The sequence below is a fragment of the Agrilus planipennis genome, unplaced genomic scaffold (genome assembly GCF_000699045.2).
Source record: "Agrilus planipennis isolate EAB-ADULT unplaced genomic scaffold, Apla_2.0 scaffold10, whole genome shotgun sequence".
NCBI lineage: Eukaryota > Metazoa > Arthropoda > Insecta > Coleoptera > Buprestidae > Agrilus > Agrilus planipennis.
In genome coordinates, this window is record NW_020442465.1 from 329,301 (window position 1) to 342,953 (window position 13,653).

Here is a 13,653-nt window from a genome sequence, read left to right on the forward strand (position 1 = left end):
GCTTTTCGTAGTTTCGTCAACTTGGTGCTTTAAGTCGATTACGTAATGAAAAAGCAATATGTATATCTTACAATATCCTTCCAGTTCGATTTGAAATGGTCGGATAATAAGAGAAATGAGACCGTCAATAGAAATTCACAGCGCGATTCCATTGAAACTTTCCAAGAGATAGATTTCGGATACGAAACGTTTCTTGAAGGGAAGAGATAATTTTTAGATGTCTTAACAGTCTAGACAAATCGATTTTCTTTTCTCCTTCGTACGATTTATAAAAGTCAGCGCTCTGAAATTAAACGGTTTCTGCTACAATTTTCCTGATAAAGTCACTAACACTGCACATTTTTCTTCTTTCCGGAAACTTGACCGTTTAATCATAAATTGTTGTTTTTATCGAATAGGATCTTTGCACATACATAATACGGAAATTTTACTCTAAACGACTTATAGACTTCATAAACAATTCCCAGATTCTTAAAATATACTTCGTTATTTCTGACCAAAGTTCTTAATTCCACTGAGCACTTCTTAACATTATTTTTAGCCCCTCATCATTATCATAAGGTCGCCAGTCCTAAAACTGGTTGAACACGCATCTCCACTCATTCCTATCCTGAGCTAATCTTCGCATTTCCCTAAAACTACAACAACCCACATCCTTAACTATTTGCGAACAGTAATCTAATTTAGGTCTACCTCTACACCTTATAACTCCCGTTTCTGCCTCTAATATTTCTCTGACTAGACCTTCATGCCTGAGAAGGTATCCTACTAACCTATCTCGCATATTTCTTATTGAACTCCATAGAGTCCTTTGTTCTCCTATTCTTTCTAACACTTCTTCATTGCTAACCTTCTCTATTCATGGTATCCTCATCATTCGCCTGTAACATCACATTTCGAACGCTTCTAACTTTTTCTTTTCCGCCGCGCCCACTGTCCATGCTTCGCACCCATACAGCGCCGCGCTCCTAACATCCCCCTTTAACAACCTTTTTCGAATTTTTAAATTAACCGTTTGCGAGCATAGAAGTGACTTTTTAGCTCCTATGCCATATTTTTTTTATTTATTCTGTCATTTTAATACCAGTTTTTATTAAGCCAGAGAAAAATATTCCGACCACAAAGATAAAACCTTACTATTCAAATTAAGTTTTAAAATTGGCAAAACTGTCACAAACAGACCTTGTTAACAGCATTAATTTGTCAGTATTTTATAGGTACTGGGATAAATAAAATAAACCTTTAGAGAACTCATTAAATTTTAAATATTGCATATGCTTCTTTAATTAAAAATCCGAGCTACCCTTTCAATTTCTCAATCAAGTACACTGTAGAAGTTTATAATGAAGGTTTTGTGAAATAATCATTATGTTTAGAAACGTTATGTTAAATGCATTTTTAAAACAACTTGAATTCTACTGTAAGCCACGAATATCATAACATTACTAAAAATCCGATTGAATAAAAATAAATTCACTTACCATTAAAAAGGAAAAGAATAACATGTACGGTAAACTTTAGAAACTAAACTGAACTAAGAAGGCACTACCTCTTCGGAATAATTGCATCCAATATTGAACAAATAAGGGTACCGTTATCAAAATAATCACCGTGTTTACGACGAATTTCTTTCTTGTATTTACATTGGAAGACAACAAGGCAGATATGAAATTACATTTTGCCAATATCTACTGGTTTTAACAACATAAATAAATTATTTTACGTATGTAAGTTTCCATTTAAATAATAATAAAGGAGTTTATTTATTATTTTCGAGGTAACATTTGACAATATTGACTTGTTTTCTTGAATGAGTCAAAACTAGAGTGCAGGAGTCATTTTAGACCAAAATATGTAAATCACAATGATGAATACAATTGAACAATTAAAGATGAACAGTCAACAAAAAGAAACCGAAACCAGTCTTAGAATTGACGACCTTATGGTGATGAAGTGACTAGAATCATGAATACTGAGTGAAAAAAAATTAAAAAGCAGTAATTTCACTTGTGTGTCCCAAATATGATTACGGATTACGTTCGCATTTCAAAGTTGTTAAATATCACGTCTGAGAAAACATTCCGGGGAAGATCGTATTTCACGTCAAATTCTGTTTTTCAGGAAACAGTAGCTTATAATGGTTTCTACTGGTACAACGTCCGCCTTTACCCCCCACCCCTCTCATTCGACGTCATGTCACAGAAATAAGGGAACAACATCGAATCGCTCGTTTGGAAGAAAAACAATACAATTACAAAACTAATTATAGAAACGGAACAGGCAATCATAAAAGCAGAGTAGGATTACCTGTAAATTGAACAGCGCAAACAATTATTTAATGACTTCTGAGAGCGCTAACTACGTAGAACAGATTAATTATTTTCTTTTCTGTTTTGCAACATTACCGGTAGATACCATTTCATTTATTGTTTTTTTTACTGGGACTTATTACAACGGAAAAAATTAGCAGCCAATTAAAAATAATTTATTATATTGTAGCGAGCACGAGTGTGTTTGTGTGCGATCGGGCACACGTGTGCGAGAATGGCTTATCGATTCACCGATTAGCCGCGGGCGCCTTTCTTCATGTGCAGTATTTGTAAATGTGTGTGTCGTACCTGCGTTCTGGGAAAGCAGTTAAAACAGTTCAAAGAAAAAATAAACTATCCGGATATTTCCAGAAGGTTCCAGAAAGTANGACTTCTCTGGACGGCTGGAGAATGTTCCCGAAAGGAGGCAATGGTGTATAAAAAGGAAGAGATGATCGCCGAAGGGGAGTAGAAATAAATTGACCGTTGCAGAAGTGAATCAAAAGATAAACCGACTGTGATAGAAGTGAAATAAATAGAACAGTGAATAGTAACAGTACTGTAAATAAATAGAGTAATTTATCACCAAAGTTAGTAACAATTTAATAGTGTTTTTAAGTTCATTAATAATTAGTGTAAATAGTTTTTGTCGTTATCAGTCTTAGAAGATAATTTGTGAGATTCTATTAACCCACAAAATTAGTAGGTACTTTAGAAAAACAGTGGAAAGCCAGTCATTCATGTGCTTAAAAAAATATTGATTACATTTAACGAATTGTCCACTTTGAAGCATTAAATAGTCAATCAAAAGAACACAAAAGCTATTTTTACGAGAAAAAAGCCACTTCCGGCCTTTCAGAAGAGTCAATAAAAACAGATAAAATGCTAGACCCATCAATTTGGCCCTTTTCATACAACGCATGTTCGAACCTAAACGGGAACAAAGATAAATAAAGGTCGCTGGGAAAGCGTGTGGAAAAGTATGTCCTGAAACGTTCGAATTTGTTATTGAAGGGTGAAAAGAACTGGGCATTATCATTTCCACCCTATTCACACTCGAACAGGTAATACGAATCTCAAAATGTTGTGTGCTAAATCGATGTAAAATAAATAAACTGGTAAAGGACCTTCTATAAAAATAAACGAAATAGAAATAAGGGACTGGCCAAATTGATATAAAAAACGGCCACGAAACGCATTAAATTAATAGAGTTTCCCGGAGCGCGATAACTTGGTTTCTTATATCTTTAAAAGTTATTGACGCAAGTTAACCGAAACAATTTTAGCTGGCAGTTATTATCAATTGCTAACATTTGTTCTTCTTTTATCGACTTCTTGGGTTCACATGTAGGTTTAATTCACGCGTCGATAAATAAAAATTCGATCATTTTTACTGGCGCTTTATTGACGCTGGTGGACAGACAGTTGCTCCAATCTATACTGCGGTGCAAAGCCGGAGTGAAGGGTAGAAGGCTATCAACCTTCTTACAAGGATCGTGGAAACGGAAAGGTGGAAGTTGGAATAAAAAGATGAAACAGACGAAATGAAGATACAGGAGAATTGCAAGATTATCTGTGGAACATAATAATTGTCCCAGCATTTGCCCAAGTGATCCCATCATGTATACAAATAAGGCAAAAAGCTCATTGAACATAACATAACAATTACACATTCCTTTGCCGACATTCTTTCATTCATTTATGTAACAAGAACGAAAATGCACCAATTTGGTGAATACGTATATTTTTCCACTACATCTATTTGAAATTTTTTTTTTAATATTGTCCTTTAGGACTGCAATGGGACTAAAAATGACATGTTTTGCCCATCAGATTAGGTTATATATGCAATGTAAACACAGAGCAAAGCCTATATTTGCAATTAGATTTTGCTAGCAACTCACCTGATTCCTGATGTTCCCTATCAGGACTCCGAGCCATAACGGAAGTTCTTTTGGATGGCATAGGAAGAGAAGGCTTATACCGGTTCTGCATTGCTTGGGCAAGTGCTTGTTGAACAGCTTCCTGTCGAACTTCTGCAATTAATGATAGCAGATGTTGCTAATGTTCGTATATGCAAAAAAAAATTACACTTTCTGATAAATATCCAAAAGTNTATCATTTCCCTTCGATGTCATTATAAGCGAATTCTACTGTAGGTACATACGATAATTTGTTTTTAATGATATCGTCCCAAAATAACGTACACCGAGTAAAAAAACAATTTATTGGTTTTTGTAGTGTGATTTCGCAGAAAATTTTTAAAAAAAGCGACTAAACTCTCGTTACCGTAAGTCAAAGTAGTTGTCAATTTCCCGTTAGGGTCTAGAACAGTGGCAACGGGCGCTTTAAAAGATGCAGATCCATATCGACTTACAGCTGCCTCCAAATTTCTTGGAAGTCCAGAAGGTACTACTAGCTGGTCGCCTACGGCTGGTGTCATGGAACCTCCTACATGAAAAGCATTATTACATTTATTCTTCCATTTTCTTGGTTTGCCAATTTACCTTCTGGTTTGGGAGCATTAGGATCTTTCGGATTAGCTGCTATTTCTAATTCTATATCATCATCTTCGTAAAATTCAGGTAAAGGTCTACGTTTAGGCCTCTTAAGAGTATTGAGCAACTGTTGAATTTTAGCGGACACCTTCCATCGTCCGGTGCCCGTACTTATGGTATCTTCGGAAGCGGAAGAGGAATACCTGTTTACCCTATCTGCCGCACCGGTTGATCTGCGACCCCCTTGAGCAGTCGTATGTGTTACGTCAGGTGCTTGAGAATCTACAAAAATATAATAAGTATACACCTAACGTATTTTAGTAGTTTCAATGTTCTACATACAAGGCCTAAAGTTTTGCATGACGTCGCTAATATCGGTAATTTCAGTTTTGCTTCGATGGTCCCAATTAGTTGGGGGTGGCATTCGAGGCCTGTGATGTAACGGCGGTGGTGAACCGGTGCTACTTGTATCTGACAGAGGAGGTGGAGGTAGCATCTGGGGTGTACTTCTGTCTCGTATCCGTTCTCTTTCTGGAGTACTTTCTACTGCTTCTTCATTAACTATGCTATCTTCGTCCGATGACGACTCTAAAAATAATTTAAACCGTGATTAGAGCTAGTTTTAAATAATTAAAATAAATCGAAGAACATTTTACGTTGCCTGCTTGACTTCCACAGCAATTTTTACGAAAAAGTAATAAAGTCCTTGACCTTGATAAAATATCTCAAGGGCAAGGTCATTGATTGGAGTAGTCCAGAGTCGCCACGTTTATACTACTACCTACATTAACGGGGGTAATACGGGAACGTAGATAATTTTAATTCTATTAAACAAACATACACAAAAGAACAACAGAAAGAAATCCTCCTTCATGGTTATGTTTTCTTGTCTGTCTGTCTGTTTGGCTATTTAACTACATGGTCAATTATCTCAATATTACACCTAAAAAGATAAAAAATTTTGATCGCCCCGAAATTTAGAAAGAAATGAAAACGATACACAGATAGCAAAGATTTTNTTACCGGTAGATACCATTTCATTTATTGTTTTTTTTACTGGGACTTATTACAACGGAAAAAATTAGCAGCCAATTAAAAATAATTTATTATATTGCAACATTACCGGTAGATACCATTTCATTTATTGTTTTTTTTACTGGGACTTATTACAACGGAAAAAATTAGCAGCGAATTAAAAATAATTTATTATATTGTAGCGAGCACGAATGTGTTTGTGTGCGATCGAGCACACGTGTGCGTGAACGCCTTATCGATTCGGCGACTAGGCGCGGGCGCCTTTCTTCACGTGCGCCGTATTCGTAAATGTGTGTGTCGTACCTGCGTTCTGGAAAAACAGTTAAACAGTTCAAAGAAAAAATAAACTATCCGGATGTTTCCAGAAGGTTCCAGAAAGTAAACAAAAGAGTATTTAAAGGAGGAGATGATCGCCGAAAGGAGGAAGAAACAAATTGACCGTTGCAGAAGTGAATCGAGAAATAAATTGACAGTGATAGCAGTGAAATAAATAGCGCAGTGAATTGTGATATATCAATATATGTGCAAATAAATAGAATAATTCATAATCTAAGTTTAGTAACAATTTAATGGTGTAAATAAATATTCTTTGTCGTTATCAGTCTTAGACGTTAATTTTGATAAACCCAGGAACATTACAGTACCGTCAACCAGAGCTATTTAATCGAGCGAGCAAACCTTAAGGAGTTAAGGCCGACCGGCTTCGTAAATGAAAAATAATTAAAAAGTAAGTAAATACACGGTTTTGAGTAAGAATATGGACTCATTTGTAAGCTTTGTACAGCAAAAATGTGATCGTTGGCTTTTTTCTTTGTTAACATCTGTTTTTAATACTCATCTGACAAAAGTTCAAGCATGCACAATCGGTAAAACTTCTTTAGGGTCGATGGGAGTAAAATCTCAAGGCCATGAAACGAACCGTTTTGCAACGTCTTATCTGGCGACGCGATTGGCTATGAGAATAGAAAGGCGCGCATGCGCATATCGATATTACGGTCTGCTGTTAGTGACCGGCATCTCATATATTATTCTATACTGTATATTCACTATACTATAGGGCTAAATTAATGTTTTGGTTAAATCTGTGCAGTTATATTACAGTAAGTGTATTACAGTAAATGTTTATTTAACAACAATTAATATTTATTTAAGAGTTTGTGTTATTATGTATTAATTCTAATTCCTTGCAGTTATTGATAGTTTACGGTTTCTTAAGCACTTCGAAAAATAAACAGAAGCGATAAAAATTTGATCATTTTTTTGTTATCGAATTACATAAAAACGTATTGAAGTAATACTCCTTAGGTGGACTTAAAATTAAAATATGCTGGAAAACATAAATCTTAAAAATTCTAGTACTCTCTCTTTCACCAATCATTACTTATTCGTTATAAAGGTATAGAGATCGCCAAAGAAGTTTCACTTCTTTGTTGCACCTGTTTTTTTTTTTTAGATTATGTAGGTGGTTTTAGTTTTCGACTTAGAAGACCCCACTGCTTAAGTGGTAGCTGTGCAAAATTCGTTTCTCGTACTGGTACGACTAAGGTATTGAGAAATTTGTTTAATAATTTACTCAACTTTTTATGAGGTAATAAATATGGTCAAAACAGAAAATGAAGTCAATAAAATTAAAAAAAGAAGGAATGCAAATGAAACTTGCACGAAGAACAAAAAAATAAAAGCTAAAGAATCGTGCTTATGCCAACGATCTAAGAAAGATCGTGAAGAAAACATGATCCAGTGTATGTAATGGAAAGGTTGCATGCATGACCAATGTGTTGGCGTTGGCAGTAAAATAAAAAAGTATATTTGTAATGTCTGTGTTCGATCTCAATAATTTTCTAAGCGTTACTATGTTTTTTAAGAGACTATAATTTTATTTTCTGTGTTATTTACTTAGCAATTAGATTTGGTTTAGTAACTGGTAACCATTTCGCGGAATAACGTCGCTCTGTGTGCGCGCACGCATTCACGATGAATGAGACAAGCTATTTTTAACAACTTTCCACTGGCCATGTAACAAACAGATAATGCACAGGAATGAGCTGTATGTATACTTCGTTTACTTTCTGTAGCGATGTGACCTTCAGTTTGACAGGCGCAAAGTAAAAAAGAACAGCACTAGGCCAGAAAAGGAAGGAGACAACTCGCGGCCAAACTCTTAACCGGTGAGGAGCGTATAAACCGTATAGTACTGCACGGAAAAATTGACTATTTTATCCACTAAAATTGCAATGCTCAAATGTGCTGATATTGATACCAATTACTACTGAAAATATCAACGAGATGTTTATTTTTATTTGAAGACATATTAAAGGCTTTAATGCTTGTTTTCGACTCGCACTACTATTCATGATTAAACAAAACTTTCGGCAGGTACTGTATGAAAAAGTTTGTTTAATAAACAAGAGTCAGTATAATAATGAGCTTTTNGGTGGACAGACAGTTGCTCCAATCTATACTGCGGTGCAAAGCCGGAGTGAAGGGTAGAAGGCTCTATTCTCTATCAACCTTCTTACAAGGATCGTGGAAACGGAAAGGTGGAAGTTGGAATAAAAAGATAAGACAGACGAAATGAAGATACAGGAGAATTGCAAGATTATCTGTGGAACATAATAATTGTCCCAGCATTTGCCCAAGTGATCCCATCATGTATACAAATAAGGCAAAAAGCTCATTGAACATAACATAACAATTACACATTCCTTTGCCGACATTCTTTCATTCATTTATGTAACAAGAACGAAAATGCACCAATTTGGTGAATACGTATATTTTTCCACTACATCTATTTGAATTTTTTTTTTTTAATATTGTCCTTTAGGACTGCAATGGGACTAAAAATGACATGTTTTGCCCATCAGATTAGGTTATATATGCAATGTAAACACAGAGCAAAGCCTATATTTGCAATTAGATTTTGCTAGCAACTCACCTGATTCCTGATGTTCCCTATCAGGACTCCGAGCCATAACGGAAGTTCTTTTGGATGGCATAGGAAGAGAAGGCTTATACCGGTTCTGCATTGCTTGGGCAAGTGCTTGTTGAACAGCTTCCTGTCGAACTTCTGCAATTAATGATAGCAGATGTTGCTAATGTTCGTATATGCAAAAAAAAATTACACTTTCTGATAAATATCCAAAAGTGCATGTGTGTAATAACCAATTTGAAGTACCTACAAATTTTACTAAACATAAAAATAAAACAAAAAGATTTCCATTTTGGAAGCTTTCTAAAATGAAAAAGTAAATAATTTTCTCAACTTTCATTTATTAAAGTACTTAATAAATTATAATATAAGAACATGTAAATACAATTTATATTTTACGTGCAACATTCGGGTTTTAGGTTGTAATTTAAAACAACTATTGACACCAAGCAGATAATTAATAGCTTTGATCTTCAAAGCATTATAAATATTGATACTCAATCAAATGCTAATAATTACAGTAAACATTCACTGCATAATTGCCGATGAGAAAATTGTTTTCATTTTTGTAACTCCAAATTTAATGCGTGGATAATACCTTTTACTTACCAGTTTACCAGATGGTTAATACTTTAATTCTACTTTATTATTATTATATACACTTTCATTGACATAAATAGCAATTATAATAAGTATACGTTCAATAAATTCGATATTTTCGAGACAATTTAAATTTATTAGAAAAAATAAAAAGGCGATTATAAATTTCTAAAAATGACTTATGTTCAAGTGAATTCATTAAAATACTTTCACACTAGGTACTTAATATGATTGTGTTTGAATTGTAATATTCATGTTTTGACCAATTATTTTTGATGCAAGTGCAATTACACACAACTAGAACTGGATTTTAAAAATTGATTTACGAACAACAAAATTGTGTGAGTTGTACTTTTTGAGGTGATATTTCATCAGATCTATCGTATATAACAGGGATGGTGAACCTTTACGTATTGACGTGTCATTTTTATAAAGAAAAGTGTAATCAGGTCATAGACGTGCCATCAAATAACTTTGTCTCTGTGATTATTGCGAATATAATATAATAATAATAAATAATATCAGCTCAAAATTCTTTATTTACTACAAAAAAAATAGAAACATTTTTTGCAACAATGTAGGTCAATAACTGAAAGTTTGGAAGATAAATATGATGAATAACGAGAAAAGCAACAACTTCAATTTCTGCACACACTCACTTTAGCCGTAAAAAAGAAAACTGCCGTTCGTTATTTTCCAAAATGTAGTAATGAATTCAACACGCAATTTTCGCTTCATAACTTATTTATAGGAGAGGAAAAAATCACCAACACCTCAAATAAGAAACAACTTTTAAATTGGAATGAAAACAAATTTCGACGAACAAAACTTGAGTCATCAGGAGTGGATTTACGAATACGGTGAATGTATGAGCAATGTCGAAGAAACTGGGGGGATATTGGAACCTATTCGTCTTTCTTGTTTTATGGTGCTACTCTTCTTCTTCTCTGTTTTTGTTTTTTGCTGATCACGATAATTTATACTTTGGAGAGAATGTGACTTCTTTATTAACTGTACTAACCCACATAAATAATACTTACGTGACTCATTGTAGACGGTCATCAGAATCAGCTTAAAATTACACTCGTACACCGCTAGATCATCATCCTACACATTCGTGTAACAATACATCAATNATTTTTCTGTTAATAAATATATACAATTTGCAGTTTTTCTCTTTATTAAACTAAATAATTAACCAAAATAGAAAGTTGTCTATTTTCTATGACCATGCTTTGTATGACGCCCGCTGGTTTGACGTGTTTATCATTTCCCTTCGATGTCATTATAAGCGAATTCTACTGTAGGTACATACGATAATTTGTTTTTAATGATATCGTCCCAAAATAACGTACACCGAGTAAAAAAACAATTTATTGATTTTTGTAGTGTGATTTCGCAGAAATTTTTTAAAAAAAGCGACTAAACTCTCGCTTCGTGCACATCTAGGACTTATCCTAAAAGCATATAGCTTTTCGTAGTTTCGTCAACTTGGTGCTTTAAGTCGATTACGTAATGAAAAAGCAATATGTATATCTTACAATATCCTTCCAGTTCGATTTGAAATGGTCGGATAATAAGAGAAATGAGACCGTCAATAGAAATTCACAGCGCGATTCCATTGAAACTTTCCAAGAGATAGATTTCGGATACGAAACGTTTCTTGAAGGGAAGAGATAATTTTTAGATGTCTTAACAGTCTAGACAAATCGATTTTCTTTTCTCCTTCGTACGATTTATAAAAGTCAGCGCTCTGAAATTAAACGGTTTCTGCTACAATTTTCCTGATAAAGTCACTAACACTGCACATTTTTCTTCTTTCCGGAAACTTGACCGTTTAATCATAAATTGTTGTTTTTATCGAATAGGATCTTTGCACATACATAATACGGAAATTTTACTCTAAACGACTTATAGACTTCATAAACAATTCCCAGATTCTTAAAATATACTTCGTTATTTCTGACCAAAGTTCTTAATTCCACTGAGCACTTCTTAACATTATTTTTAGCCCCTCATCATTATCATAAGGTCGCCAGTCCTAAAACTGGTTGAACACGCATCTCCACTCATTCCTATCCTGAGCTAATCTTCGCATTTCCCTAAAACTACAACAACCCACATCCTTAACTATTTGCGAACAGTAATCTAATTTAGGTCTACCTCTACCCCTACTAACTTCCGTGTCTGCCTCTAATATGTCTCTCTATCTCGCCTATTTCTTATTGACTTCTATAGTCCTCTGTTCTCCTATTCTTTCTAATGCCTCTTCATTTCTAACCTTTTCTATCCACGTTATCCTCATCATTCGCCTATAACACCACACTTCGAACGCTTCTAACCTTTTCTTTTTCACTGCGCCCACTGTCCATGTTTCGCATCAGTCGCCGCGCTCCAAACATACACCTTTAACAACCTTTTTAATAATTATTTATAAGAAATGTCATACAGTTGTTTGAATCATGTCATTTGATTATGTTAAATTCAAAATTGTANTATTGCATATGCTTCTTTAATTAAAAATCCGAGCTACCCTTTCAATTTCTCAATCAAGTACACTGTAGAAGTTTATAATGAAGGTTTTGTGAAATAATCATTATGTTTAGAAACGTTATGTTAAATGCATTTTTAAAACAACTTGAATTCTACTGTAAGCCACGAATATCATAACATTACTAAAAATCCGATTGAATAAAAATAAATTCACTTACCATTAAAAAGGAAAAGAATAACATGTACGGTAAACTTTAGAAACTAAACTGAACTAAGAAGGCACTACCTCTTCGGAATAATTGCATCCAATATTGAACAAATAAGGGTACCGTTATCAAAATAATCACCGTGTTTACGACGAATTTCTTTCTTGTATTTACATTGGAAGACAACAAGGCAGATATGAAATTACATTTTGCCAATATCTACTGGTTTTAACAACATAAATAAATTATTTTACGTATGTAAGTTTCCATTTAGATAATAATACAGGAGTTTATTTATTATTTTCAAGGTAACATTTGACAATATTGACTTGTTTTCTGGAATGAGTCAAAACTAACGTGCAGGAGTCATTTTAGACTAAAATAATTATTACAACCAAAAACTCGCCGATGGTACCACAATGATGAATACAATTGAACAATTAGAGATGATCAACAGTCGAATTTGTAACATAATAATGATAATTACCTCTTGAGCATATTAAAAATGGCTTGAAGTTTAATTTTTCAAATGGGGCATTTTCGATTAAATGTTATTGTGGGTTGTAATGGTTCAATAAAAAGAAAACGAAACCAGTCTTAGAACTGACGGCCTTATGATGAAGTGACTAGAATCATGAATACTGAGTGAAAAAAAATTAAAAAGCAGTAATTTGACTTGTGTGCCCCAAATATGATTACGGATTACGTTCGCATTTCAAAGTTGTTAAATATCACGTCTGAGAAAACATTCCGGGGAAGATCGTATTTCACGTCAAATTCTGTTTTTCAGGAAACAGTAGCTTATAATGGTTTCTACTGGTACAACGTCCGCCTTTACCCCCCACCCCTCTCATTCGACGTCATGTCACAGAAACAAGGGAACAACATCGAACCGCTCGTTTGGAAGAAAAACAATACAATTACAAAACTAATTATAGAAACGGAACAGGCAATCATAAAAGCAGAGTAGGATTACCTGTAAATTGAACAGCGCAAACAATTATTTAATGACTTCTGAGAGCGCTAACTACGTAGAACAGATTAATTATTTTCTTTTCTGTTTTGCAACATTACCGGTAGATACCATTTCATTTATTGTTTTTTTTACTGGGACTTATTACAACGGAAAAAATTAGCAGCCAATTAAAAATAATTTATTATATTGTAGCGAGCACGAGTGTGTTTGTGTGCGATCGGGCACACGTGTGCGAGAATGGCTTATCGATTCACCGATTAGCCGCGGGCGCCTTTCTTCATGTGCAGTATTTGTAAATGTGTGTGTCGTACCTGCGTTCTGGGAAAGCAGTTAAAACAGTTCAAAGAAAAAATAAACTATCCGGATATTTCCAGAAGGTTCCAGAAAGTAAACAAAAGAGCCGAAGGGAAAAGAAATAAATTGACCGTTGCAGAAGTGAATCCAGAAATAAATTGACAGTGATAACAGTGAAATAAATAGCGCAGTGAATAGTGATATATCAATAGTTGTGTAAATAAATAGAATAATTCATAACCTAAGTTTAGTAATAATTTAATAGTGTTTTTAAGTTCTTTAATAATTAGTGTAAATAAATAGTTTTTGTCGT

The 13,653-nt window shown here is 34.1% G+C and overlaps 1 protein-coding gene across 1 annotated transcript in view; it reads right to left on the reverse strand.

Moving 5' to 3' along the window:
- Nucleotides 1-13,653, reverse strand: part of LOC108732456 (disco-interacting protein 2) — a 108,392-nt gene that overhangs the window by 10,606 nt on the left and 84,133 nt on the right. The window contains exons 6-9 of the mRNA XM_025981043.1: nucleotides 8,778-8,909; nucleotides 5,150-5,395; nucleotides 4,817-5,089; nucleotides 4,599-4,760 (exon numbers count right to left, since the gene is read on the reverse strand). Coding sequence (XP_025836828.1) covers nucleotides 4,599-4,760; nucleotides 4,817-5,089; nucleotides 5,150-5,395; nucleotides 8,778-8,909 — 813 coding nt within the window. The remainder of the gene's footprint in view (nucleotides 1-4,598; nucleotides 4,761-4,816; nucleotides 5,090-5,149; nucleotides 5,396-8,777; nucleotides 8,910-13,653) is intronic.